Source organism: Callithrix jacchus, chromosome 9 (genome assembly GCF_049354715.1).
Source record: "Callithrix jacchus isolate 240 chromosome 9, calJac240_pri, whole genome shotgun sequence".
NCBI lineage: Eukaryota > Metazoa > Chordata > Mammalia > Primates > Cebidae > Callithrix > Callithrix jacchus.
In genome coordinates this window covers 63,016,265-63,042,956 of record NC_133510.1, presented here as the reverse complement: position 1 = coordinate 63,042,956, position 26,692 = coordinate 63,016,265, and the positions used below count along the sequence as shown (strand labels likewise).

At 47.8% G+C, this 26,692-nt stretch overlaps 2 protein-coding genes across 40 annotated transcripts in view; one reads left to right on the top strand and one right to left on the bottom strand.

Annotated features, from left to right (window-relative positions):
• RBMS2 (RNA binding motif single stranded interacting protein 2) overlaps positions 1-4,535 on the top strand; it is a 101,350-nt gene extending 96,815 nt beyond the window's left edge. For all 14 annotated transcript variants that reach the window (XM_078336372.1, XM_078336369.1, XM_078336368.1 and 11 more), the window contains one exon: positions 3,898-4,535. In XM_078336372.1, the coding sequence (XP_078192498.1) occupies positions 3,898-3,927 (30 nt within the window). In that variant the 3' untranslated portion in view covers positions 3,928-4,535. The remainder of the gene's footprint in view (positions 1-3,897) is intronic.
• BAZ2A (bromodomain adjacent to zinc finger domain 2A) overlaps positions 1-26,692 on the bottom strand; it is a 40,080-nt gene that overhangs the window by 12,795 nt on the left and 593 nt on the right. For 3 of the 26 annotated variants that reach the window (XM_035256367.3, XM_035256368.3, XM_078336294.1), the window contains exons 2-11: positions 26,444-26,555; positions 7,405-7,542; positions 4,977-5,570; positions 3,956-4,141; positions 3,003-3,221; positions 2,048-2,521; positions 1,844-1,904; positions 687-795; positions 428-529; positions 95-305 (exon numbers count right to left, since the gene is read on the bottom strand). In XM_035256367.3, the coding sequence (XP_035112258.3) occupies positions 95-305; positions 428-529; positions 687-795; positions 1,844-1,904; positions 2,048-2,521; positions 3,003-3,221; positions 3,956-4,141; positions 4,977-5,570; positions 7,405-7,542; positions 26,444-26,555 (2,206 nt within the window). Of the gene's footprint in view, positions 1-94; positions 306-427; positions 530-686; positions 796-1,843; positions 1,905-2,047; positions 2,522-3,002; positions 3,222-3,955; positions 4,142-4,976; positions 5,571-7,404; positions 7,543-13,059; positions 13,179-20,182; positions 20,399-20,802; positions 21,006-21,438; positions 21,529-25,207; positions 25,305-26,443; positions 26,605-26,692 lie in introns of those variants that run through there. The other 23 variants (XM_078336302.1, XM_078336310.1, XM_078336296.1 and 20 more) reach the window with 16 other exon arrangements.

The window sequence follows — 26,692 nt, the reverse complement described above, 5'->3', positions numbered from 1 at the left end:
AGCCAGGTATTAGCAGGCCAGGTATTAGCAATTCATCAACATTTTAGATACTGCATGGAGGGAGCAAAATCCCAAAATAAGAAACACACTGTACCTTGGGCCTCCAGTTTCTTTAGGAGGCGGTTGTCTGTCTTGTTCAACACCTCAGTAATTTTGACCTTAGGTGGCCGACCTCGGCCCCGTTTCACCTTGGGGACTTCCTTACTCTTAGCCTTCTCAGTGTTTCGAGGTCGACCCCGTTTGCCAGTAATTGCCTGAATCCTTGATGGGATCTCCTCTGCTGAGAGCTGCACCCATTGCAAGCCCTAAGGTAACAAGGAAGACTGTTAAAGTGGGAAGGAATCAGTGCAGGCCATAGGCCCTCGGAACCATTCAATGCCCCAGAACCTTCAAACCCCACAAGCATATTTAACCCTTAGGTCTGCACCTCAGGTGTGTCTCTTTCTTCAAAGAAATCTCCAACAGGCATACGGGGACTGAAGCTGAAGTGCTCACGGCGGACACCATGTACCACGTTGCGGCTCAGGTACTAAGAGGAGGAAGTAATGTAACATTAATAAAGTTGGAACCCTACCATGTCTTTGGCCAGCAAAGGCACAAGCAGAAAAGGCCCAGAATAGACAATGCCAGCCTGTTGCCACTGAGCCCAAGAAAGGAGACTGCTTCCTTTTAAAAAGCTGTATTACCTTGATCACTTCTGGAAATTGCTTCATCCTCTTCCCACAGGGGCCATAATACCAGGTCTCCCCCTGCCACCGGTGGCTGCCCTTTTTGATGCGTACCTCTCTCCGCCACCTGCCAGAGAAGCACACGGGCCCTGCCGCCAGGTCACACCCCTACCCACTCCCCCATGCCACCTAAGGGCCAAGCCCTCTGAGCAGATGGTCCTCCCCACATTTGTATCACTACAACTACATGCAGATCCAAAAGCACCTGGAGAGACAAGCTTGGCTACAAGGCTGACTTGAGCTCCAGCAAACACATCAATGCCCTTAGGAGAAAAACAATACACCAAACTGCACAAGCTTAGAGAGATCTCCACCCCTCCTTTACAAAATCAGTGAGATAAGCAGCCAGAAACCCCTCCCTGATGCCACTCAGAGCAGTTACTGGATTTCCAGTAAAGAGGATCAAGACCTAAGGGGAATAAATGCAGAAGACAAAGGGCAGGGAGGCAAGCAGAAAAGTAAATTTGCTGCTGACTCCATGAAATGACTCAATATGCCAGGGTTTAGTTAGGAACTTGGTGTTCTGAGCAATATTATTCTAAGACTCATCTTTCTCTCAAAATTTTAAGTAGTACTCAGACTTGGTGACCACAACTAGCCTTGAGGGGCAGGGGTGGGGAAGATCCAGGAAAGCAGTTATTTCCACAAGGCCCTGGTGTCAGCTGATTTGTTCATTTTGGTCACATACTGTTCCTGCCCTTACCTCTCCAAAGAGCATTAAAACAGCAACAAAACCATCCCAATTCATTAGTACTAAATCATTCCTCATTCATTACTATCCCTTCTCCACAGAAATAGGACAAGCCAGCTAGTTTGGATATGAGCCCTAGGGTTTGGAAAAGATAATAGCTGGAGCTCCTCAGCTGGAGCTGAGCAAAACTGAGTTACTACAAGATGAAGAAAGAATAGGTGATAGAAGACAGACCTTGAGAAAAGAAGGAAAATCTAAGAATCTCATGCCAAAAAACATTGTCATTACAGATAACTGTACTGTAATCTACTCTTGTCTGGCCCAATTCCTCCCCCACCTCAGAGGAAAAGAGGCATTCCCTTCTTTCTAGAGTTGTGCATTAAACGTGTCAAGGTCAATGCATGAAGCAAACTAGGGCATTTACCCATGTTGGAGGGGAAGACGAACTTCTTCTGGGGTAGCAATACGTCTCCTCAGGACCTCACCTTGGGAGGAAGATAAGAGATACCCAAGTTAACAGTTCAAGCAAGATATTCAAACAATACTCCAGGAGGGAAGAGCTAAATGCAACATGGGACAGAAAGTTTCTTGGAACCAGACAGGAACACAATAGAATCTGGACACTCACCACTACCAGAAGTAGTGAGTCCTTCTCCAGTGATCTCTTCCTGGTCAGCAGTGGTTTCTGGGAAGTTGCTGATATCCTTATTTGCTGGGGAGGCTGTTGGGAAGGCAGCTGCTAGGGAAGTTACAGGAGAAGCTTTTGGGGATGCCACTGAAGCAGTCAAGGGGACTTCTGAGGAGACTGCTGAGAGGATTGCTGAGGAAGCTGGAGAGACCACTGAGAAGACTACTGGAGAGACAATTGTAGAAGCTGCTGGACAAACTTCTGGAGAGATTTCTGGGGAGGCTGGTGGAGAAACCACTAGGGAGACTGCTGGGGAGGCTGCTGGCGAGATTGCTGGTGAGGCTGCTGGATGTAGCTGAATAGCGGATGGCTGATCGGGAGCTGGCTGAGTCAGGGATGGTGGGAAATCTGAAGACTGAGTCTCCATTTCTTCCTGTTCAGCGTCACTACCATTATTCAGGTCAAAGCTGTTATCTAGAATCCAAAGGGAGAGGATAGACTTTAAAAAAAAAATTTAAAAAGCATCACATAAAACCAGAGAATCTCCTCAGTCAAACCTGGACCAAACTAAACAGGGTTACTTCAAGGGCTCTTCCTTAAGGCTGAAAAAGTAGCTTCTGGCTTTTCTTCCAACCAATCATGAAGATTAAAGGGCAAAGTTGCTACAGCTGTCACTGTGTGAAGCAATCAGTACCTTTTACCTGATGCCAATAAGGCCGCTAGCCGCCTTTTCCCTACAAATTCCAAGTCTCACAAGTTCTTCAAAGCAGAAGGCCCAGATCAGAGTGTAGCAGCCTGTGCCTCCTTTAGTCCCACCATATACTATCACACAGCCCCTCAGCTCCCAGCAAGGTGGTCTTACAGATTTCCCACTCTTAATGCCCTAACTATGAAACTTACTCTCTCATCTTTTCTCAGGTCAATGTCTTTCTTTGTCCTACCTACCCTCACTTACCTTGCAGGACAGACTCCCCTAGGACAGGTGGAGAGGCGGGACTGGCAAAGATAGAGGTTGATGTTTGACTATCATCTGCCAGGAGACTGAAGGCAGTAGCATTATTGAGGGAAGGGCAATCAAGGGCAGAGATCACAGTGCTGTCCTCAAGAGGCAGCTTGTCCTCTGCACCCATCAGCTCCGTGTCATCAATACCATATAGTCCTCCACTCACTGGCTCTGTTCACAGGAGTAGAAAAATCAGAGCAGAATAATGACAAAAAAAACAGAAAGCAAGATTGAAGAAACATTGGTCAGAAAATATCCAATTCTAGTTCCCACAGTGTGAAGATTCTTCCTAATATTAAATTAGGTAACAATTATAGCCCTCTCCCTGAAAGAGTAGTGATGAGACTGTAGGGATCATAAAAGTTTAAGGTGAGGCCGAGGCAGGAGAATTGCCTGAGGCCAGGAGTTCAAGACCAGCCTGGGCAACATAGGAAGACCTCATCTCTACAAAAATAAAGTTTGAGGTGAAAATGAAAGGAAAGGCATTGGTGGTATTATCTACCCAGAGACCTAGGCAAAATTCTAGCATTTATCATAAAATACGTCTTTCTTGTACTTCAGTGGGGTAAAAGGTAACCGCTCACTGATAAATGCTTTCTTCCTAGTTAGAACCCAGAAAGACCAACTGTGTGGTGGTAAGTTCCTTGGATCCAGTGAATTATTATAGCCCAGAGCTCTTGGCCAAAAGGAATACTGGGAAAGAACCTGGGACATGAACCAATTCAGCTTAGAGTTCAGTGAACACAGCAAGGCCAGTAGCATGTAACTGTAGTCTGCCTTAGGCCTATCTGGACGTCCCAGTGCCCCTGAGTCCCTAATACTTTCCCCGTTTTACTGTCTCTTTCAGGTAAAAGTTGGCTATTCTCTGCATGGATAAGTTAAAGGGAGCCAGCCTCCAGGCCTACCTGGTGCCAGGGAGTTGAAGGGCTCCAGAGAGTCTTCACTGAGGATTGGAGTGTCTTCCAGTTGATCAGGAAGATGTGAAGGATCATCTAAACAGCTCACTGTGGGGTCAGGGACCAGGACTGAGACTTCTTGGTGTAACGATTCCACAGAAGGGACAGAGCCATTGTAGCCACACATCTTCAATTCTAGGAAATCCCAGGAGAGACCAAAAGTCAAAATCAGTGCCTTCAACTGGTTCACTTAGCTACAGTAGGCAGTCAATCTTTGCTAGAAGGATGTTCATTCATTCAACATTTACTCTGAGCAGGGATGTGTTGGTAAAAATCAATCCTATGGCGGTCAAAGAGAGGAAAAGAGAGAGGGGTCTGAGACAAGAATTCCATCATGTTCTCAGATATCTCCCCCATCCAGTGGGAAACAGAGAAAACACCCTGAAATTTTCTAGAGTGGTAGTTACCCTTTTACCAGGAATCAATTGCAAGCTAAGCTTTTATCTATTTTGAGGAAAAAGATGAGAGGGGTTGTCACATGTACTAATGCTAAACAACAAAAAAAGAAAACTGAGTAGACAAACAATGATATATGCTTTGCCTGCTTCCTTCCCTCCTTCGCATGCCAATCACTACTTGGGCTCAGCCCACTTCACCAGCCAGTTGGATCCTGCCATAGTCAGTTAAAACAACCTCAATGCCCACTGCTAGACCCTAACCCCTGCCTATATTTTGACAGAAGCCTTTCTTGATGCAAGGTATCTGTTGGGGCTGTTTTGGGCTCGCCCACCTGCCCTCTCCAGGCCAGCAGCTCTGCATGAGCTTGAAATAATTTGCACTCCCACTCGTGGAGCTGGTGCTGCTGCCACAAAAACACCAGCCACTTGGCTCTGCTAATTGCTAATCACCAACATGCAAATCAGCCTCCACTGCAGAGAGCTGAAAAGACAAGTTTTCCTCACCTCAAAAAGCCACTGTCCCCCCAGCTCCATTTTCCCTTTCCCTACCCAGTTCACCAACCCAGTTATACCTGGCTGCTCTTCTTCCAGCTCCAGGCTGCCTACCAAGCCAGTGCCATTCTCTGCCACAACTGAAGTCATCTCCTTTTCTGCTGCCTCGTCAGGATGGATACCACTGCCTACCTCCTGGGAGGGTGCAAAGGTTTGAATGCTAGATCCCAACATAGGAGAAGTCTGTGGGGAGGTAAAAAAACTAGGGGGTCCATTGGGCATCACCTCAAAATTCTGGTCAGGAAAGGAATCATACAGTTCTTGTGAATCAAAGTTAAGCCCCATGGGACTCTGGGTACCATTGGCCCAGAACTCTTGGCTCCCAGCCCGAAGGTTAGTGTTGTGAGTTGGGGATGAAGGTTGCCGGCTGCCCACAAGGATGCCGTTGAGTGGGTATTGTCCCCCCGAGAACTGGGAGAGAAGGGGTGGGTCCTTGAGGTTGCTGCCAGGATTGGCAGATTGGTACTGTGAGTAGTTCCAGAGACAGTCGTAGGCCACGCTGGGGTGATGGAGGTGTGAGGTGCTGGAGGAGTGGGGAGCAGAGTTCAAAATCCCTGAAGTAGTAGTGTGAGATACAGTAGATAAGCCATTAACATTCACATCCCCATTCAAACCTGGTAGAGAGGGAAAGAAAAGGTCAGTTACAGATTTGTAGGCAAGCAACTCTACCAAAACAAACCCAAAGTAATAACACTGACTAGAAAAAGATAAGGTAAAGGGAAGGAGGATTCCTCTCCTACTATATTTAGTTTTTTGGTCTCTGGAAAACACCAAACCCAGAGGCTCCTGGATGTAAGCTTAGCAACTGCTGCTGAGTAGGGGGCTGGAGAGCTCTCCAGGCCTACCACAGGAGCCACCAGCAGAGCTGGTTGCTGCTGGTTTTTTTTTTTTTTAAACTAAATGAAGCTGTTTGCAGACTCCCTACAGTAACTTACATTCTGCCCTACTCTTATATTCCCTAGGGGATTTCTTCCCTTGGAGGGGCATGACTGAATTCTACAGGGCCCCCCTTTCCCCAGTGCCTATTTGGCCCCACAGTGGCACCAGAAGGGACAGCCTCCACCTCACTGGCACATGCAGATCCAGCACTTTGTGCTGGGCTAAGAATAGACTTTGCAGTCACCACAGCGACAAGATCCCAGCTCAGGAGGCTGGGCTTGGCCCTTCCCCATAGGCAATGGAAGGTAATATGCCAGCTGGGGGGTCGGGGGAACCTCTGCATGCAGTGCTGTAGAATTCAGCTCTTAATATCAATGGCAACCTCTGGAATGAAGGAAAATCAAACAAAAAGAACCAAGATATAAGGAAGCTTGAGGGGTAGGGGGGAATCCAATGAAATAAAGGAGCTTCTATCATCAGCAACCCTCTTGGAGAGGATAGGAGAGAGAAGTAGCAGTATTTTTTTGCTGCAAGGAAGGAGGGAAGCATGTGTGCTTCTCTCTGCTTCCAAGCATGAAGGACCTGAAAGCCAAGCAAGATTATAGAGGTACCTGGCAGAATCATGGTACAGAACAACTGATAAGCCAAATCCAGGTAAAAATCCAATCCTAACAGCAACACCTCCATATGGAATTATGAACTTCTCTCTGGGTAACTAGGTAAGCACTAAACTTTCCTTTGTCCCTACCTTCCATCCAAGGACAGAAGGTGGCATAAGTACTTCTAGCACCTGCTTTTCTCTGATGTACAAACTAAAAGGCAATACACTGCAACCTTCATTTAACTCTCAATCCTGGCCCATTGGAGCTTCCCTAACCTCTGCAAACAGCTTCTTGGAAGTCTGGTCTTTTCTCTCTCTCTCAGGAGTCCAACCTAGTTATCAGCAGCAGTAGCCACCTTACCGCTCTGTCAGCAGCTAGGGGAACAGAGCTGACAGAAGAATAGGCTAAGCCGAAAAAGCAAATGGGTTTTTCTCATCTCTTCCAACCTTAAGTCAATACAAAAAAAGTTTCCAACGCCAGCACGGTGGCTCACACCTGTAATCCCAGCACTTTGGGAGGTTGAGGCAGGGGGATCAAAAGGTCAAGAGATCAAGACCATCCTGGTCAATTTGGTGAAACCCCATCTCTACTAAAAATACAAAAATTAGCTGGGCATTGTGGCATATGCCTGTAGTCCCAGCCACTCGGGAGGCTAGTACGTGAACCTGGGAGGTGGAGGTTGCAGTGAGCTGAGATTGCACCACCACACTCCAGCCTGGCGACAGAGTAAGACTCCGTTCTCATAAAAAAAAAAAAAAAGTTTCCAAAACCCTAGAACTTATTCTTAGAAGTTGATTACTCTCTAGCAGCTAGAATTCTGTGGATTCGCCTCCTCCCTCCCCACCTGGCAGGAAGAAGAGCTGCTGAGGGATAGCTAGCCCAAAGTGGAACCAAATATGCTCCCATGAATCTGCCCTAAAGAAATGATGCCCATTCCCTCCCCAGGCCAAACAGCCCTCACACTCACTTTTCCCTTGCTGGGGGAAGTTCATGGGAGACCCGTTAGTGTAGAGGCCCTCCCCTGAGGAAGGAGAGGGTTTCAGTCCTGAGGCAGCAGGTGCAGGGGGAAGGCCAGTAAAATTAAAATGGTCGTTTGCCTCCATTTCTGCAGGAGGGGAGAGAGGGGGGGAAAAAAAATACTGGTGGTTAAACAAGGTTATTATGTCACCTGAAATCTTTCAGGGGGAATGACCCCTCCCCTCCACCTACTTACCCTTCTCCTACCCAAGTACTGTGTGAGGGAAGGTATAAGCTAAGCAAAGAGAAGGAGAAAATATGCCCCTAGCCTGGGCAATGACCCTATGAAATAGTCTTTTAAAGCCAGCTTTGTAGATTAAAAAAAAAACAAGTTAGTGAGAAAAACCAAGATACAAGCCTGGAAGAGTCTTCCCTCTGTATAAGCCCCACTCAGCCCAGGTTAACTTTCTATATTAGATATTAGCCCTCTAGTATAACATTTAACATTCTCCATCTTTTTGTTTTTATCCTCAAGGTAAAGTCTTCCTCCCAGGCCCACAAAAGGTTCTCAAAGCCATCTTTTTGACAGAAAAGCATATTTGATAAACACTCTTTGTTTCACTGTAAAACTTGAGCTAAACATTATTTCTAGTTATCCTATCCATAGCCCTAGATATCTCAAGATAGTAGTTACAGTAGTAAAGGGATTTGAAAAGGAGACTACATTACAGAAAGGTGACCATAATGGCAAACCTCAAATCATCCAGCAATACTTCTACTCTTTATGCTCTCTAAGAACATAGGTCAGAAAAATGTCAGCAGTAAAAATTTGATTAAACAACAAGGTATCCGAAAAATATTATTCTGTTATGTCTACTATGGTTATTTCTTTATGTTTTAGTTTTGTGGCTTAAATATCAAGAAAGGGTCATGAAAATAAGAGCAAGATACTTAAATTTGTAAAGTACGTTGAGATATGGTTAAAAAGTTTTTCACCCTCTCCTGAATACTTCTAAGAATGATGAGAAGCCCTTGATCAGAATGAATTTAACTTTGGTAGAGCAAAGGAAAGAAAGAAAGCAGAAGCCAGAATCATTGGTAAAGTCTAATTTATCAATCGGATTCTTGTGATATCCTAGTGCATACCAACTTGATAGGTGAGAAACAATCTGTCTTGACACAGAAGAAGCAACTCCTTGAATTATGTTACTACGTTTTAAAAAAGAGAAGAAATCAGACGAAAGTTTTCTTTATGAAGCTCCTAAGATGAGGCAATAAGCAAACCTAAGGAATGTTTAAAATAACCTTGTTTAAAAGGAACCAGGTGTAAAGCTTCTTAAGAATGTTGGCTCACGCCTGCAATCCCAACACTTTGGGAGGCTAAGGTGGGTGGATCACCTGAGGTCAGGAGTTCGAGACCAGCCTGGCCAACATGCTGAAACCCTGGTCTTTATTAAAAATACAAAAATTGGCTGGGCATGGTGTTGGGTGCCTGTAATCCCAGTTACTCGGGAGGCTGAGGAAGGAGAATTGCTTGAACCCGCGAGGCAGAGGTTACAGTTAACCAAGATCATGCCATTGCACTCCAGCCTGGGCGACAAGAGTGAAAACTCCATCTCAAAAAAAGAGAACGAATACATTGGTTAAGTATACATATGATAAGGCCTGGCATAGTGACTCACGCCTAAAATCCCAACACTTTGGAAGCCAAAGCAGAAGGACTGTTTGAGGCCAGGAGTTTAAGACCAAGTTGGACAACATGGTGAGACCAATCTCTACAAAAAATTTTGGCCGGGCGTGGTGGCTCAAGCCTGTAATCCCAGCACTTTGGGAGGTTGAGGCAGGTGGATCACGAGGTCAAGAGATCAAGACCATCCTGGTCAACATGGTGAAACCCCGTCTCTACTAAAAATACAAAAAATTAGTTGGACATGGTGGTGCGTGCCTATAATCCCAGCTACTCAGGAGGCTGAGGCCGGAGAATTGCCTGAACCCAGGAGGTGGAGGTTGCAGTGAGCAGAGATCGCGCCATTGCACTCCAGCCTGGGTAACAAGAGCGAAACTCCGTCTCAAAAATAAATAAATAAATAAATAAAATTTTTTGAAAGAGCAGGGTGTGGGAGGGCACATCTGTGGTCCTAGCTTACTCTAGAGACCGAAGCTGAAGGATCACTTGAGCCCAGAAGGTTGAGGCTGCAAGTGAACCATGATCATGCCACTGCACTCCAGCCTGGGTGACCAAGTATGACCCTGTCTCAAAAAAAAAATATATATATATATTAATTATATATATGATTAATATATATATGTATATATATATGATTAATATATAATGTGTGTGTATACATATATATATGATTACTGGCCAAAGTCTGCAAGAGTTACATTCATGATTATGCTATATTACTACAAATTAGACACCACTGGTATAAATGTGAATGTAAAATAATTCTGAGCATGAAATATAGACACTGCATAGTATGGAAAATTGTCTATGTCTTAATCAATTTTAACTGAAATTTTAAAAATAAAAATAGGCCAAGCATGGTGGCACATGCCTGTAATTCTAGTGCTTTGGGAGGCCAAAGCAGGAAGATAGCTTAAGGTCAAGAGACTGAGACCAGCCTGGGAAAACAGCAAGGCTCTATCTCTACAAAAAAATTAAAAAATTAGCTGGGCATGATGGTTCCTCCTTGTAGTCCCAGCTACTCAGGAGGCTGAGGCAGGAAGATCACTTGAGCCCAAAAGTTCATGTCTAGCCTGTACACCATAGCAAGAACCAATTTCTGAAAAATAAAAGCAATTTGTGTTTTGTTGATTTAAGAGGGAAAAGTTTTTAGGAGTGACTTATCTCCCATGTAGGATTTATTTTTTTTTTTATTTTATTTTTTTTTTTGAGACGGAGTTTCGCTCTTGTTACCCAGGCTGGAGTGCCATGGCGCGATCTTGGCTCACCGCAACCTCCGCCTCCTGGGTTCAGGCAATTCTCCCGCCTCAGCCTCCTGAGCAGCTGGGATTACAGGCACGCGCCACCATGCCCAGCTAATTTTTTGTATTTTTAGTAGAGACGGGGTTTCACCATGTTGACCAGGTTGGTCTCGATCTCTTGACCTCGTGATCCACCCGCCTCGGCCTCCCAAAGTGCTGGGATTACAGGCTTGAGCCACCGCGCCCGGCCAGGATTTATTGTCTTTAGTCTAAATAGTGGTGTCCAATCTTTTGGCTTCCCTGAGCCACGATGGAAGAAAAACTGTCTTGGGCCACACATAAAATACACTAATGATAGCTGATGAGCTTACTTACACACACACACACACACACACACACACACACACCCCTCCATGCCTTAAATTTTACACTAATGATAGCTGATGAGCTTAAACACACACACACACTTGTAAGAAAGTTTACAAATCGATATTCGGCCACATTCAAAGTTGTCCTGGGCAGGCTGGACAAGCTTGCCCTAAATTAAGTAGCAGACCTAAACCTGATATACATCAATGAAAAAACTAAGTCTCTATAGTGAAAAGACCCCGGGTTAGCCAGCCATGGTGCAGAGTCCCTGCAGTCCCAGCTACTTGGGATGCTGAGGTAGGAGGATCACTTGAGCCTGGGAAGTGGAGACTGCAGTCAGCCAAGATCATGCCACTGCACTCCAGCCTGGGTGTGACAGAGTGAAACCGTCTCAAAAAAATAAATAAATAAAAAGACCACAGGGTCCCCCCGGATTTCCTTTTTTCCCTCTTATTGCCCAGGCTGGAGTACAAGGGTATGATCTTGGCTCACTGCAACCTCTGCCTCCCAAGTTTAACCTATTTGCCTGCCTCAGCCTCCCCAGTAGCTGGGATTACAGGTACCTGCCAACACGCCTGGCTAATCTTTTGTATTTTTAGTAGAGATGGGGTTACACCATGTTGGCCAGGCTAGTCTCGAACTTCTGGCCTCAAGTGATCCACCTGCCTTGGCCTCCCAAAGTGCTGGGATTACAAACGTGAGCCACCACGCCCAGCCAGGATTTCTCTATTATAGTTAATAGCCACTCCTCAGCAGAAGGGGGTCTGAAAAATAAGTGTCCTGAGATTAATAATCCTTCTGAAGTTCAAGAAATAAAGAAAACTTCGTTCCGTAGTCTCTAGTTAGGTTCCTTCAAAGTTTATACCACAGAGCAAAGAGGACATTTAATACTTCATTTCAGAAGTCCTGTAAATACTATGCCTAGAGAGCCAGTTTCATCTGATCCTCGCCTCTCCTCTCCCCATTTTTTGCACAGCCACACCTCCCCTGGTATAGAGGACACATGCAACTTCCCTCCTATGTGCAGTGGACTATATCCTCCTCCTCAATGATGGGCCACAGTTCATTTTTCCATTCTCTATTTGAATTCATCAAAAAAGTTGAGACCTCCTTTCTGCTGCTCTGGAAAAGCACAGCATATCCTGCTTTTGTAAATATTAATAACAGTATGTGGATGGCTCACAGAAACCAGAAGTAAAAGGAATGGGAAGTTATCTGGTATTTGAGATCAGTTTCTTTACATCTCTCTACACTGAACTGTCATCAGAACCACAACCACTTCATTTACAAGAAGCTTCCCAGACACATAAAACTGTCTTTGTGCTGTGCAATATAGTGGACTCTAGGTTCAAATCCCAACTCTACTATTTACTAACTAGCTGTTTAACCTTGGACAAGTTACTTATACTTGCTGGGCATAAGTTTCATCATCTATAAAAATTTTTGTACCCACTCACAGCATTTGTGAGGATTAAATGAGAACATCTGTATTAAAGCCCCAGCATAGTGTCTGTCATCCAGCAAGCACTCCAAAACGTTAGCGAGTGTCTATAATTCTTGGGACAGAGTTTCGTTCTGTCATCCAGAGTGGAATGCAATGGCATAATCATAGCTCACTGCAGCCTGGAACTCCTGGGCTCCAGTGATCCTCCTCTGCCTCAGCCTCCCAAGTAGCTAGGAGTACAGGCACTCACCACCACATCTAATTTTTAAATTTTTTGTAGACACAGGGTCCACTATGTTGCCCATGCTAATCTCAAATTCCTGTCCTCAAGCAATTCTCCCACCCTAGCCTCCCAAAGAGCTGGGATTACAGGCATGAGCCAACCAGGACTACATTACTATTGTTACTATTATCAGACAAAGAATAAAAGACTGTGGGTTTTTTTTTTTGAGACAGAGTTTTGCCCTTATTGCATGAGCTGGAGTGCAATGGTATGATCTTGGCTCACTGCAACCTCTGCCTCCCAGGCTCACGTGATTCTCCTCCCTCAAACTCCTGAGTAGCTGGGATAACAGACACGTGCCACCACGCTTGACTAATTTTTTGTATTTTAGTAGAGATGGGGTTTCCCCATGTTGGCCAAGCTGGTCTCGAACTCCTGACTTCAGTTGATTCGCCCATCTTGGCTTCCCAAAGTGCTGGGATTACAGGCGTGAGCCATAGTGCTCGGCCTAAGACTGTGTGTGTAGTTTTCAAAAAGATAAGCAGGTCTAGCCGGGAGCTCATGCCTGTAATCCCAGCACTTTGGAAGGCTGAGGTGGGTGGATCACATGAGGTCAGGAGTTCAAGACCAGCCTGGCCAACATGGTGAACCCCCGTCTCTATTAAAAATACAAAAAATTAGCTGGGCATGGTAGCACATACCTGTTAGTCCCAGCTACTCATGAGGCTGAGGCAGGAGAATTACTTGAACCCAGGAGGTAGAGGTTGCAATGAGTCAAGATGGCACCGCCGCACTCCAGCCTGGGCGATACAGCGAGACTCTGTCTCAAGAAAATAAAAAAAAAAAAAAAAAAAACATGACCAATATGGGAGATATGACAAAACTAGGGATGATCCAGCCAGGCTTCCTTGTATGCAATTTGACTCCTTATTTCAGATGTCATTTAAATATGGGATCACAGTAAGGGAATACAAAGAAAATGTGAACACCTCCTCTCATCAATAAATCTAGGTTTATTTCATCTTAACTTTCCTACCCAAGATGCTTTTCTTTCTTCTTTTTTTTTTTTTTTTTTTTTTGAGACGGAGTTTCGCTCTTGTTACCCAGGCTGGAGGGCAATGGCTCGAGCTCAGCTCACTGCAACCTCCGCCTCCTGGGTTCAGGCAATTCTCCTGCCTCAGCCTCCTGAGTAGCTGGGATTACAGGCAGGCGCCACCATGCCCAGCTAATTTTTTCTAATTTTAGTAGAGACGGGGTTTCACCATGTTGACCAGGATGGTCTCGATCTCTTGACCTCGTGATCCACCCGCCTCGGCCTCCCAAAGTGCTGGGATTACAGGCTTGAGCCACCCCGCCCAGCCCAGGATGCTTTTCACAATAAAGCCTGAAGGTAAACTCTGTCCTCTCATCCAGAGCTAGTACAAACAGTAAAGCAAAGGAAGGTACCTCCCTTTAAACTAATAGGATTTTCACCAAATGAGAAAAGAAATAACCTGTCCAACCCCTAAAACTCTCATACCAGGAAGTATATTCAGGCAAGTACCCAGCCCAGTCCCAGTTGTACATAAATGGATCTTTTAAGAGCTCCTATGTTTCATTTATAAGAGTAAGGCACATTGCCCTATAAGCCTGAAGCAATAAAGCTCTCCCCACAGGGCCCAATAGGTTGCTTTTCTCTCAGTTGCAATCAAAGGGCTGCTACTCTGTGGGCCTATGACATGGTTTTAATAGAAAAAGGCTGACAACACACAAAGTGTTGAAATAAATATTACATATTTCAACACTGTTACAGGTGTCCTCCTTGACCAATTCTAACCCTCCAGTCTCTGAGGCTACTCCCCAGGACAAGACACATTAACGTCCTCCACCTGGATACTGCAGTTGTCCCTGCAGCTCTCTGGTTCATTCTTCTCATGTAGCACACCAAAATCTCACAAATGGGAGGTTTCTAACTTGGGGTGGGGGGGATAAGACTTCAAATGTTTATCTTGACTAAACAGCAAAGGCGCCAGGTGCAGTGGCTCACACCTGTAATCCCAGCACTTTGGGAGGCCGAGGTGGGCGGATAACAAGGTCAGAAGTTTAAGATCAGCCTGGTCGATATGGTGAAACCCTGTCTCTACTAAAAATACAAAAATTAGCTGGGCATGGTGGCGTGTGCCTGTAGTCCCAGCTACTCTAGAGGCTGAGGCAGGAGAATTGCTTGAACCTAGGAGGCGGAGGTTGCAGTGAGCCAAGATTGTGCACCACTGCACTCTAGCCTGGGTGACAGAGTGAGACTCCATCTCAAAAAACAAAAAACAAAAAAAAATAGCAAAGGCAAATTCTATGGTAAAAATACCACTGCATTTTAGCTTTGTAATTGTGAACATCACAAAGGATACTTCTTAACTACACATCTCTGGATTACTCACCACACTTGAATACAGAGGTTCTCATCAGGGTCAGTTTTGCCCAGTAGTGGACATTTAGTAATCTCTGAAGTTATATGCTTCTAGCATCTAGTAAGCAGAAGCTAGAGATGATACTAGGCATCCTTCAACATACAGGGCAGCACATCCCCACAACAGATATTATCTGGCCCACATATCAATAGTGCTGAGGCTGAGAAACCCTGTTCTAATGCAAAAGCTGTCCCATTCCTGCCCCACACCTTGAGAAAGTTTCAAGTTTTCACTGTTCCCAGTTCCTGACACTGCACAAGGAGGCTTTGACTTTTGTATCTAAAAACCTCATCTCCCTGGCTAAGCCGTCTTCCTCCACCAATAAAGAGTTCCAAGTAGGCTGGGAGAGGTGGCTCATGCCTATAACCTCAGCACTTTGGAAGGCTAAGGAAGGAGGATCACTTGAGGCCAGGAGTTCAAGACTGACCTGGACAACATAGTGATACCCCATCTCTATATTAAAAAAAAAAAAAATTCCAGGCCAGGCGTGGTGGCTCACACCTGTAATCCAAGCACTTTGGAGGCCAAGGTGGGTGGATCACCTGAGGTCGGGAGTTCAAGACCAGCCTGACAAACATGGTGAAACCCCGTCTTTATAAAAAAAATTAAACAAAAATAATTCCGAGTACAAAGCCACAAAATAAATATGCCCTCTTCTCCAATCAGGATAACTCATTCTGACTGCCTTGGTAACCAGCTTCCCTTGCTGACTCAGACAAACTATAACATATATTGACTGAGGCTCAAAATATCATCTCCTTAACTACCTACCTTCCCTAGTCAGAACTCCAAGTGAGGCAGAACAAAGATAATGAAAGAAAGAAGATTATACTAAGAGGGGCTACTCAAAGAAAACTGTCATGTCCAGGCTGCTCAGAAGAATGCAAAGATGACTGTTCTCTGTCATTATTTCTTCTACATCATGTCGATTCCACAGCATCAGCTGGATAGTAAGTTCCACCATTATTATATCTCCAGCACCTAATTCAGTGCCAAGTACATAAAAGAACCAAAGGAAATATTTGTTGAGTCCATGGACTGAACAAATGAATGAGTAAATCTACCTTTTCTGTCACTACCAGCTTACTCACCCAATGGAAGACATGGGGCTTTGCTCTGTTTTCAGAGAACCAACAAAACTCAGCTTCATCCTTCACAGAGATAATAACTTCAAGAGGGAAGAAAGACCCCTAATCTCGACATAATTAGATAGACACACCTTGAAGAAAATAAGGCCTAGAAATAGGGAGGTATCGATAATGTAAAAAGGCAATAAATTAACTAGGCATGGTGGCATGTGCCTGTAGTCCCACGTTCTCCAGAGGCTGAGGTGGGAGAATTATCTGAGCCTAGGAGCTGGAGGCTGCAGTGGGCTATGATTGCACCACTGCTCTCAAACAAGCGAACAAACAAAACAAAAAAAGCAATAAATGTAAGCTCTAAATTAGTAAAACATTCTGATTGGTTTAACTGACCATACAAGGCATATAGTAAGTTTTTAAATATTTATTAAATAAAGAAACTACAGGTTAGGTATTCTGCCACATTTCCAGTCACTTCACTGTTAGAAGACCAGGAATGCCTTTGAAATTGCAGGACACTAAAAGCCACAGTCCAGAGGTTATACTAAGGTTATTTCCCTCTTTTAGCTCTGATTCTTAGAATTTCTTTTTCTTTTTTATTTGTTGAGGCAGAGTGTGGCTCTGTCACCCAGGCTGGAGTGCAGTGGTGTGCTCTCAGCTCACTGCAACCTCCGTCTCCCGGTTTCAAATAACTCGCCTGCCTCAGCTCCCAATTAGCTGGGATTACAGGAGCGAACCACCACACCAGCTAATTTTCGCATTTTTAGTAGAGATGGGGTTTCACCATATTGCTAAGGCTGGTCTTGAGCTCCTGATCTCAGCTGATCTGTCCAACTCAGCCTCCCAAAATGCTGGGATTGCAGGCTGAGCCACTGGGCCCTGCCAGAACTTCAACTCTAACAATTAAGGACTCTATCCTTTCCACACCCCAAAAATGGGCTGAGCAGGCAGGTTAAGGACCCCATTAGTGAGGCAGGCTACAGAGTCCAACCTCAAAAGACTAAAAACAGGAAGACCACCTATCTCTTAAAAACTTCCTTTTTTTTTTTGGTAAATTTTTGGCAAGATTACAGTATTTCAGTCTGCAAAATGACCCCATAATAATTATTCTCTTTAGGAGAAAAACAAAACACTAAGCCAATGCTACTTTTACTGCTAGTAACAAAGAATTTCCAGATATCTTCAAAGATGGGATTTTTTTGTTTTGCACAATTTTTTTTTTTTGAGACGGAGTCTCCCACTGTCGCCTGGACTGGAGTGCAATGGCATGATTTCGGCTCCTTGCAACCTCCAGTTTGGGGTTCAAGCAATTCTCCTGCCTCAGCCTCCCAAGAAGCTGGGATTATAGGTGCCTGCTGCCACACCCAGCTATTATTTTCTATTTTTAGTAGAGATGAGGTTTCACTATGTTGGCCAGGCTGGTCTTAGACTCCTGACCTCGTGATCCACCCGCCTCGCCTCGAAGTGCTGGGATTGGGATTACAGGCATGAGCCACCAGGTGTAGCCCAAAATCACTATTTTCTCAAAATCAGCTTTGCTTTTAAAAGTCCAAATACTGGGCTGGGTGTGGTGGCTCATGCCTATAATCCCAGCACTTTGGGAGGCCAAGAGATTAAGACTATCCTGGCCAACATGGTGAAACCCTGTCTCTACTAAAAATATAAAAATTAGCTGGGCATGGTGGCGCACGCCTGTAGTTCCAGCTACTCAAGAGGCTGAGGCAGAAGAATAGCTTGAACTTGGGAGGTGGAGGTTGCAGTGAGCTGAGATCGCTCCACCGCACTCCAACCTAGCAACAGAGCTAAACTCCATCTCAAAAAAAAAAAAAAAAAAAATCTTAAGATTCAAGAGTAGTCCTTCCTCCTTTCTTTACTCTTTTAACCCCCAGCAGGGAAAACCAACTTGCTGTTCTGTCAAGGGCCAATTCAGGTAAGCAAAGACTGAAGAAAGGGGGAACTTAAAATCAGCATCTAATCAACCCAATCAGACAGCAACTTAAAGGAACTAATCAGGGACAAGAAAAAGAATGCTGACATCAGATGGACTTGTTTTTACTGTTTCCAGAATATCAACAACCCCAGTGAGAAGAGCAATGATGCTATCTTACTAGTGATGATGTCACTTTCATACAATCCTAAATGTCTATCTGCTCCCATACTGGATCTTTAATCTTGGGTTCTTCATCTAGGTGGGAGATTTTTGCCTGGAAAATAGTGAAAGGATGATTCAAATGCCAGGCTTGGCTGGGCGTAATGGCTCACGCCTGTAATCCAAGCACTTTGGAGGCCAAGGCGGGCGGATCACCTGAGGTTAGGAGTTCAAGACCAGCCTGACGAACATGGTGAAACCCCGTCTTTAAAAAAAGTAAAAAAATTAAAAAAAAAAAAAAATGCCAGGCTAGGTAGCTTTCAGAATAGTCCAAATAATCTTAAAAAATTCTCTTTCAAAATCCAAAATCCTGTGGTCCTGGGGCCATAGGCAGGGCAGGGTGGCTCATGCTTGTAATCTCAGTACTTTGGGAGGCTAAGGCAGGCAGGTCACTTGAGCCCAGGAATTCAAGACCAGCCTGGGCAAAGTGGCAAAATCCCACCTCTACAAAAATTACAAAAAATTATCCAGGTGTGGTGGTACACACTCATGGTCCCAGCTACTCAGGAGGCTGAGATCAGGGCTGTCATGAACTGTGATAGTGCCACTGCACTGCAGCCTAAACTTTGGAGTAAGACCCTGGTTCAAAAAAAAAAAAAAAGAGTCTAGGCGTGGTGGCTCACGCCTGTAATCCCTGCATTTTGGGAGGCCAAGGCAGGTGGATCACCTGAGGTCAGGAGTTTGAGACCTGCCTGGCCAACATGATGAAACTCCATCTCTACTAAAAATACAAAAAGTAAGCCGGACGTGGTGACGAGCACCTGTAATCCCCACTACTGGGGAGACTAAGGCAGGAGAATCTGAACCCGGGAAGCGGAGCTTTCAGTGAGCTGAGATTGCGCCACCGCACTCCAGCCTGGGCAACAAGAGCAAAACTCCATCTCAAAAAAAGAAAAAGAAATAAAATCCTGTTGCCAACTCTTGCCTCTAACCAAATCCAGTGTGCAACAAGATGCCTGCAGACATAGTACACAGTCCATCGCTATATGCTGTAGGAGAAATCTCCTGGGATTATCAAGTGCAGAGAAAGAAAAAAATCTGGGCACATGACTTGGCAGAGAACAGAGGAAAACCTTACTACTCCCCAAGAATAATAAGAGGTGAGATATTCTTTTATGGATTAAAGAATAAGTGGTGATAACAAACTGTGCCATTCTAATTAGTTGGTTGTGCAGAAGGTAAAATCTCCAGCACCCTCAGTAAAATAACAGGCTTTCCACAGGGGCTGCCCTTAGGCTAAAACCACCACTGAGGAACAAGTTCACCAATCTCAGTCTGTAAATCAGTGCGTACCCCCAACATACAAATCCCTCTAACAGTTAAATCTTCTTCATCCATTCCTTTTCCTCCATTTGTCAGAATCTACCCTTCTTCACAAGCTCACTTGCTCAGGTACTCTGCAATATAGAAACTGTCATAAGAACTACGCTAAGTAGGACCCCAGGAAGCTACTAGTGCCACAGAAGATCCCTAGTCTCCCTGATAGCTCTCTATGCTGAGGGAATTTGAGTCACTTATACTGAGTGTACCCCGCTGGGGGATAACTGAGTTTGCTTCTCTATGACCTCTAGCTCAGGGGAAAACAAAACGAAACCAGACAGGAACACAGAGATGTTCTGGAGGAGGGATTGGGGTATGTGAGTCAACTGAAGTTGACTACTTCCAGTTGACAAGTTTACCAAAAAAAAGTCCAACGAAAGGTCTCTTGGACCACATGGTTGGCAACATCCAAGCTTGCCCAGAAGGCGTCAGAAAATGAAACCAAATCTGATTAAAATGGACATTTCAAAACAACAAGAGACGCAGCAGCAAACGCACAGCTGCCATTTCCCGGCCACTTCCTGCGGGAGGCTGGGGGAGGGGCTGTTTGTGTACAGATGGACGTGGAAGCTATCCCCTCCATCGTCCCCCAAAGCAGACAAATCCCTCACTCCCATAAACCTTACAAAGAATAACTGATTAATGGCATTGTCTTCTCCTGAAAATTGGAACACTGGGAAAGAAAGATGATGTGAGATCATCTTCCTGCCACGGAAGCGGGGATCCCCTCATTGAGGAATCTCCTTGAAAAAAGAAATTCCTCTTTATTCTTCCCTTCTGCCCCTCAGCCCAGCTCAAATTCGAAAACCTCAGCGGAAGCCCTACAAACCTCCATCCTTGGAGTGGGGGATTCTCCCAGGACGCGCAGGCCCCGAGCCAAGCACAGCACCACCCTCAGCAAGGAAGGCCACCTCCTATATCCACGCTCAAGAGAATGGGTGCGCTCCTGAGGGAGACATCCTCGGACCCCTGGACACCCCTTCGGCCCTTCACTCACTGCAGCCAAAACGCCCAGCTCCCAGCAAACGGAGCATTTAACCCGCTCGGGGAACCCCCTCACCCACCCCTCACGTTCAGGCAATCCCCACCCCCACCCAAGGAGGTGGAGCCCCTCCCGGGGATTCCACCCCGAGTCCCCCACAGGAGTCATCTCCACCAGCCAAGCGGCTTCTCCGCCTCCTCGCTGTGGTCGCCGGGAGCCCCTACAGCTCCTCCGGCCCCCACGGCCCGTCCGGGATCCTCAGCAGACCCGCCAGCCCGGTTCTCCTCCCAGCCCCCAGGGCAAGGAGACCCTCGCCTCAGGTTGGATCCTCGTAGGAAATAAGCTCCTGTTGGCTTCCATCCCCCACGAGGCTCCAGCCGGCTCTGGAGCCTCTGTTACCCGAGAGAAGCCACGGATGAAAGCGGGGCTCCCTCCCCCTCAGGCCCCTGACCATAGACCCCACAAACCTGAGGCAGAGGCGTCCAGTCGGGCTCGGGGCTCGTCTCTCCCCGAGGTACAGGCGGTTCACATGGCCACGCTCCGGGCGCCAGAAGGGGTGGAGACGCCCGCTAAGGGAGGGGGGTCTGGGGTCCGGGAGGGGGAGGGGGACGCGGCTCAACCGCGGGGCCCGAGCGGAGCCAACATGGCCGGCGGGGGAGGAGTGAGTCGCAGCCGGAGGGGGCGGAGAAGCCTAGCGAAGAGTCTTCCCCACGCAGCCTCAGCCCCAGGGTCCTAACGCCCTCCATCTTCGCTTCCCGACTCGGACCTGGGTCCTAGCGCCGCTGTGTCTCCTGCAACCCTGGCCACCTTGCCCACCTGGCAGCTCCCTCTGCACCCGCATCTCATTGCGGTGGTAGTCCTGCTTCACACGGGGCAAACTGAAAGGGGTGCCACAGTCCCAAGGTTAACCTGACAGACTGGACCAAATGTCTAGGCCCAAAGGCATGTGCCACTTCTCTAACGGGCTGGTAGGGGGTGAGAGTCAGGGGAATTTCGGGGGCAGTTATTTCCCAGGTAGGGTAATGGAAACGTGGAAATAGAAAGGTTAGTCAGAGCGCGATTCAGTAAAGGGATGAAGACAGGCAAGTCTGTCACCCACTCACCTCTGTCCCTTCAGTGCAGCCTGGTCCTGCCTGGATCACCACTTTCCTGGCAACATCTGCAGGGCCCTGGTCACCGGAAAGGAAAGATTCCTGTGCATGGGGGAAAGAAGGTTCGGCTCTGGAACCAGACAGCAAAGACCTGAGTGTAGCCTAAATGTAGTCAGAAGTAAAGGAAAAGCTGAAAACTAATCAGCAAAAAGATGCCACAAATGTCTACCCCTTCTATAGTTCTGGTAATTTTTTCTGACAGGGCTACATAATTGTGTGAAAACTCAGAACAGAAAAGTAAAATCTAGCAGAAGACTAGAGTTTGGCTGTCACATAAAATGTCTATTGCAGGGCCCCAGGATGGAGAACAGTGTCATATGATGTTAGAACTCAGAGAATTTCTAGTTCAACCTTCTCTCCGTCATCAGATGAAGAAATTAAGGCCCAAAGCTCACTGACTTCTTCAAGGTCAAACAGTGGATAAAATATGTTTCCTTTCCTTGCAACTCAACACTTTACAGGCTTCAAGATAACTCCCATTCAATTCAATGCAATGCAGTTCTAGAAACAATTGCCTAAACTGTGCAAAGCTCAGGCTGCTGAATATTCTGGAAAAGCAACAGAGTAGGAATGATGAAATTCTGGCAAGTTGGAAGGGGTGTCAACAAATACATTTTTCCTCTGGGGGTCCAAGGAGGAAAGAGATCTGAAAAATGGGCAGAGTTGAGGGGTGAGATCCATCAGTCCAGATTGGATTTCCTTACTCCATAGAGGGGTGGGCTTTTCCTGAGTTTTGGAGACAAACTCCACCCCCCACTACAACGGGCTCAGAGAAGATAAGAAGGAAACCAGCTTTAGCAAAGCCTCACAGTGTGTGTGGGCCAGAGACAGAGAAGGCTAAGGGGGTTTCTCTTCCTCTATCCAGATAAGTAGATTACCAGTGGAGGGAATAGGCAGGTAGAAACCAAAACCCTTCTCTCCTCCCTGTCAAAACAATAGATTTACAGGTCACCTTGGAAAAAACAAAAAATACTCCTCCAACAGCCTGCTGACCCTGAGTAAGTGGAGGTCACACTCAGGGGAGAGTTTCTTTCCTTCTGAAGAAAGGAGGGCTCCGGCAACTCTGATACCAAGTGAAAAACAAAGACAGGTGAAGAGAGCTCAGGTCATGGAACTGACATCTCAAGGGCAGCAGGAAGCGGGTGGGGGTAAGGAAACTGGTATCCCTTTTTCTTCCCTTCCCTTTTCCAGGGCAGATGAGAATCTTCCTACCTCCCGCCCCCAATCTTAAGGGGGCGGCCAGTCGGGAACTGGGCAGGCAGGGGAGGAGCCTAGGCCCGTCTGACGGGTGTAGCCACGCCCCTCCCCACACCCACACCCACCCACCGCAGGCTGCACTCCGCTCCGGAAGAGCCGGTTACTCCTGTGCCCCACTGACTGCCCCCACCCCTTCCGAGCCCCAGGCCTAGTCTCCAGGGCAACCTTTAGGGCTATTCCAGCCAAGAGTGGTTAGGAAGAGGGGGGTGTTGGATAGGAGGGGACCACTTGGGATTAGAAAAGAAAATGAGGTAGGATCCATTCTTCCCATCTGGTGCAGAAAGGTTACAATCATCTTCATTCTTGAATGAGACCCTGCCTCATCTAATCAGGATCTTCCCTGCTCTGAGGAACTATGAGGTTGGGGTGACAGTATGCCCGACAGCTGAATGTTTACTTCCTGCCAGAAGTCAACACATGCTGCAGCTGTGCTCTCCCGATCCAGACGACAGAGGGCAGACTGACCCCAAATGTCCCCAAACATTCCTCAATCCCATCAGATGTGGCTGATCACCCAACTACCTCTCTTCTGCACAACCATTTCCCTACAGGAAGCTACCAGAAAGGGGAAGGGGCAAATGGTCATTTTATCAGCAACTTGTAAGAGTGTCCAGGGAATAGACTGACCCTCCCTAAAGCCAGGCCAATGGACTAGTAGTGAAGAGAAATGGGAAGGGACAAATTAGCACCTGCTCCCCCTTTCTTCCCCCTCCCCACCATGCGTTCCTAAGGCACCTCCCTGACTCTGGGGTCAGCCGCCACAGTGCCTGGCTCCACTCTGGAGCCAGAGGGCTGGGGCTGGGATGGGGAAGAGAGAGAAGGAGATTCGTTTGCATCCCTCTAAGTCCTTCCCTCTCCCCCACCAGATTCTCCTGGCATCCAACCCCAAACTGCTAACCACTCTTTCCTCCCCCTAGTGCCCCCCTCCAAACATGACTCAGAAGAGTCTGAAACAGATCCTGACACCCAGTCCGTCCCCTAATTCTGGAGGTGAGGAGTGGGAAATGAAAGAGCAGAGCTAGGGGCGCAGCTGGACTGGGGGCAGAGGGGGAATTCCCTAATAGAGATGGGATAATTATTAAAGACCTCCCTTCCTGTCACTGGCTGAATGTATCATACTGTTAACAGCGTCTATCTAGCAGGGAGATGGCTCTCAGCTGGGTAACCATTCCAACTGGACCCAACACCAGGTTAAAGCAAAAGTCTGTACCCCCTCTACATTCTGAGGAGGCTAGAGTCTCCCATAATACATCACAAAGACCATACCATTCCCCTGCTCCCCTCCCCACCTTTTTTTTTTTTTTTTTTTTTTTTTTGACACAGTCTTGCCCTGTCGTCCAGGCTAGAGTACAGTGTCATGATCTCAGCTCGCTGCAACCTTTGCCTGCCAGGTTCAAGCGATTCTAGTGCCTCAACCTCCTGAGTAGCCACTATGCCCGGCTAGTTTTCGTATATTTTGTAGAGATGGGGTTTTGCCACGTTGCCTAGGCTGGATTTGAACTCCTGACCTCAAGTGATCCACCCGCCTTGGCCTCCCAAAGTACTGGCATTACAGGCGTGAAATACTCCACCGGTCCCCCTTCTCCCCTTTAAGTCGACAGGTGGCCCTTCAAATTCACTCAGTCTTGTCTCCAAACTTCTTAGTGGAATTCTCTATAGTGCTACTGGAAGTTAGAGAAAGCCCTTAATTCCTAGGGGGTGGAAGGGCTTCCTTTGGATCTAAACAGAGAAAACTGGACTTCTCTTGCCTTCCCCACCGCCCCAGTTCCCCACCCACTCTCTCCCAACTGCTCCAGTAGCACAAGATTCCGGCAGCGCCCCGGCCCCCAGCTCCCAGATACTGGGGGAGGGGTGCTCCTAGGCTGGACCGACCAACCCTAGGCCCAAGAGGAGAGCCCTTCCCACCTGGGCTCAGTAGGCGGTGCTGAGGTTGGACCCCGAGCTCCTGGAGCTGTAGGGTAGGGTAAGGACTACAGAAAAGCTTTAGATGGGACTTAGCTGAACTTAAAAGGGCTGAGCGGGGCAAGGCCAGATAGTAAGTGTAGTTGCTGTTATTCCCCCGCCCCCCTTACTACAGGGAAGGAGAGGAGTTGGGGTGGGTATCCCCCCTCCCATTGGGGTTAGGAAGGCGTGGGAAAGCGCTAGTTCCAGAGGGGAGGAGGCGAAACCCAGACCGCGGGAGATTTTTCTGGCTAGGAAGACGCGGGGGAGGGGGAGATCCTGGGCCCAGAATAGGAAGGGTACTTGGGAGAGGATGGCGGAGAGGCGTGAGAAGCCTCCGGATTCCGGTTGCAGAGGACAGAGGGAAAAATGGGAGAGTAGATAGTGAAGGGAAGAGAGGAAGGCCAGCTCCCGCAGAGGGAGTCAGATTCTGAATCCTGAGGCAGCAGGGATCCCGGGGCAGGATACCGCAGAAACGGGCCGCCCGGGGACTCCGGGGCTGGAGGTGGGTGCCGGACCTCACCTAGCGCAGGGCCGGGCTGCGGGCGGCGGCGGCGGCGGCGGCAGCGGCGCAGGTGGCCGAGCCGGGCGGCGGCGGCGGCGCCTCCTCCCCCAGCCCTGGGCCGGCGGCGGCGGCGGAGGGGAGGAGATGGCGCTTAAAGGGGCAGGAGCTACCGGGGTGAGGACAACTGCTCGGGAGAGCAGACGCGAAGGATTCTCTGGGGAAGAGGGAAGCGGGTGGCGTCTCCTAGGGGCCAGAACCAGGAAGGATTCCAGATGGGAGGCTGAGAACAGATCCCAGAAAGAGACAGAAACTTCTGCGGTAAAGTGGGGGATGGTGGTAGGTCCGAACGGAAGGACTCGGGAGAGCTCTGCCCGCGCTCCCAGGGCACCAGCAAAGACCGCTTCACAAAGGAGGCCGGGGAAGGCTGAGAGAGCTACATGGGCTCCTAGGAGGCCTAGGGGTGAAGGAGAGGAACTCAAGGCTGAGCCTGCTGGGGGTCATGCGCAGGGACCTACTAGGTGAACAGGTTCCCGGTGTTTCAGCTCCTCAGGGCTCCATCCCTACAGCTGTGGGGTCTTTGGAATCAGGAAGCCACGAGGGCAAAAAGCTATCCTCTCAACCTCAATCTTGCCTCCCACTCAGTGCCTTCAGTGACTGTAATGTGGTGGCCATCAATAGCAGCCCTAGTGAGGCTCAAGTGGGACCATGAGAATCGACTTTGGTTCAGTTTTCCCCCAACCACCAACCACCCTTGCTTCAGTCTCTGGGGCAACAGGAAGCAGCTGCTCAGTGCAGCCCCCACCTGAAGGTGGGTCAGGGTGGGGGAGGAGAGGAGACAGAGACTTAAAAGGCCTTAGAGAAATTAAGAAGGGGACGCACTTTAAACACCTTCTAGCACGGCCAAAAGCGGGCTTTACTTTTGTGGGGGCTAGCAGTGAGTACTGTCAAAATTTCCTTGAATTTCAACAGCTTAAATGGGGAGGAGAAGGGACAGTCCTCCACGGGGCGACGGGGAGGGGGTTGGGAAAGCCCTGGCCTAAGGTGCGTCTCAGGCTCTTCCTTAGAGCTGGGGCTTGCCCATACTCGGGATCCCGTGATCGGCGGCTGAGCCCTGAGCCCCCCTCCCGTCCCCGGGTCCTGTTTCCTCCCCTTCACCCCCAAAACGAGCAAAGGTTAGGCCCCACCCCTGCTGAGTCAGCCAGGGAGGGAGTAGGCATCCCTCAGGCCTTCCCCGGGGTTGGTCCCCATACTCACCCATGTCAGGCTGGCAGGACTCCAGGCTGGGATCACCCAGCTCCTCACTGTCCTTGTGCCCCCGCTTCACGTAAAGGCTGGTGTTGGATCCTCCCAAACTGTGAGCTGGGAACTAGCAAGAATCAAAAGCCAGTGTATGCTTCCTGCGAACCACACAGTCTGAACTGCTGTAGGGTGATGTCCCTGTGTGACAGACTGGGTGGGGAGGGAGGAGGGAAGGGCGGGGCTTTCTCTGGGTGGAGAGAGGGA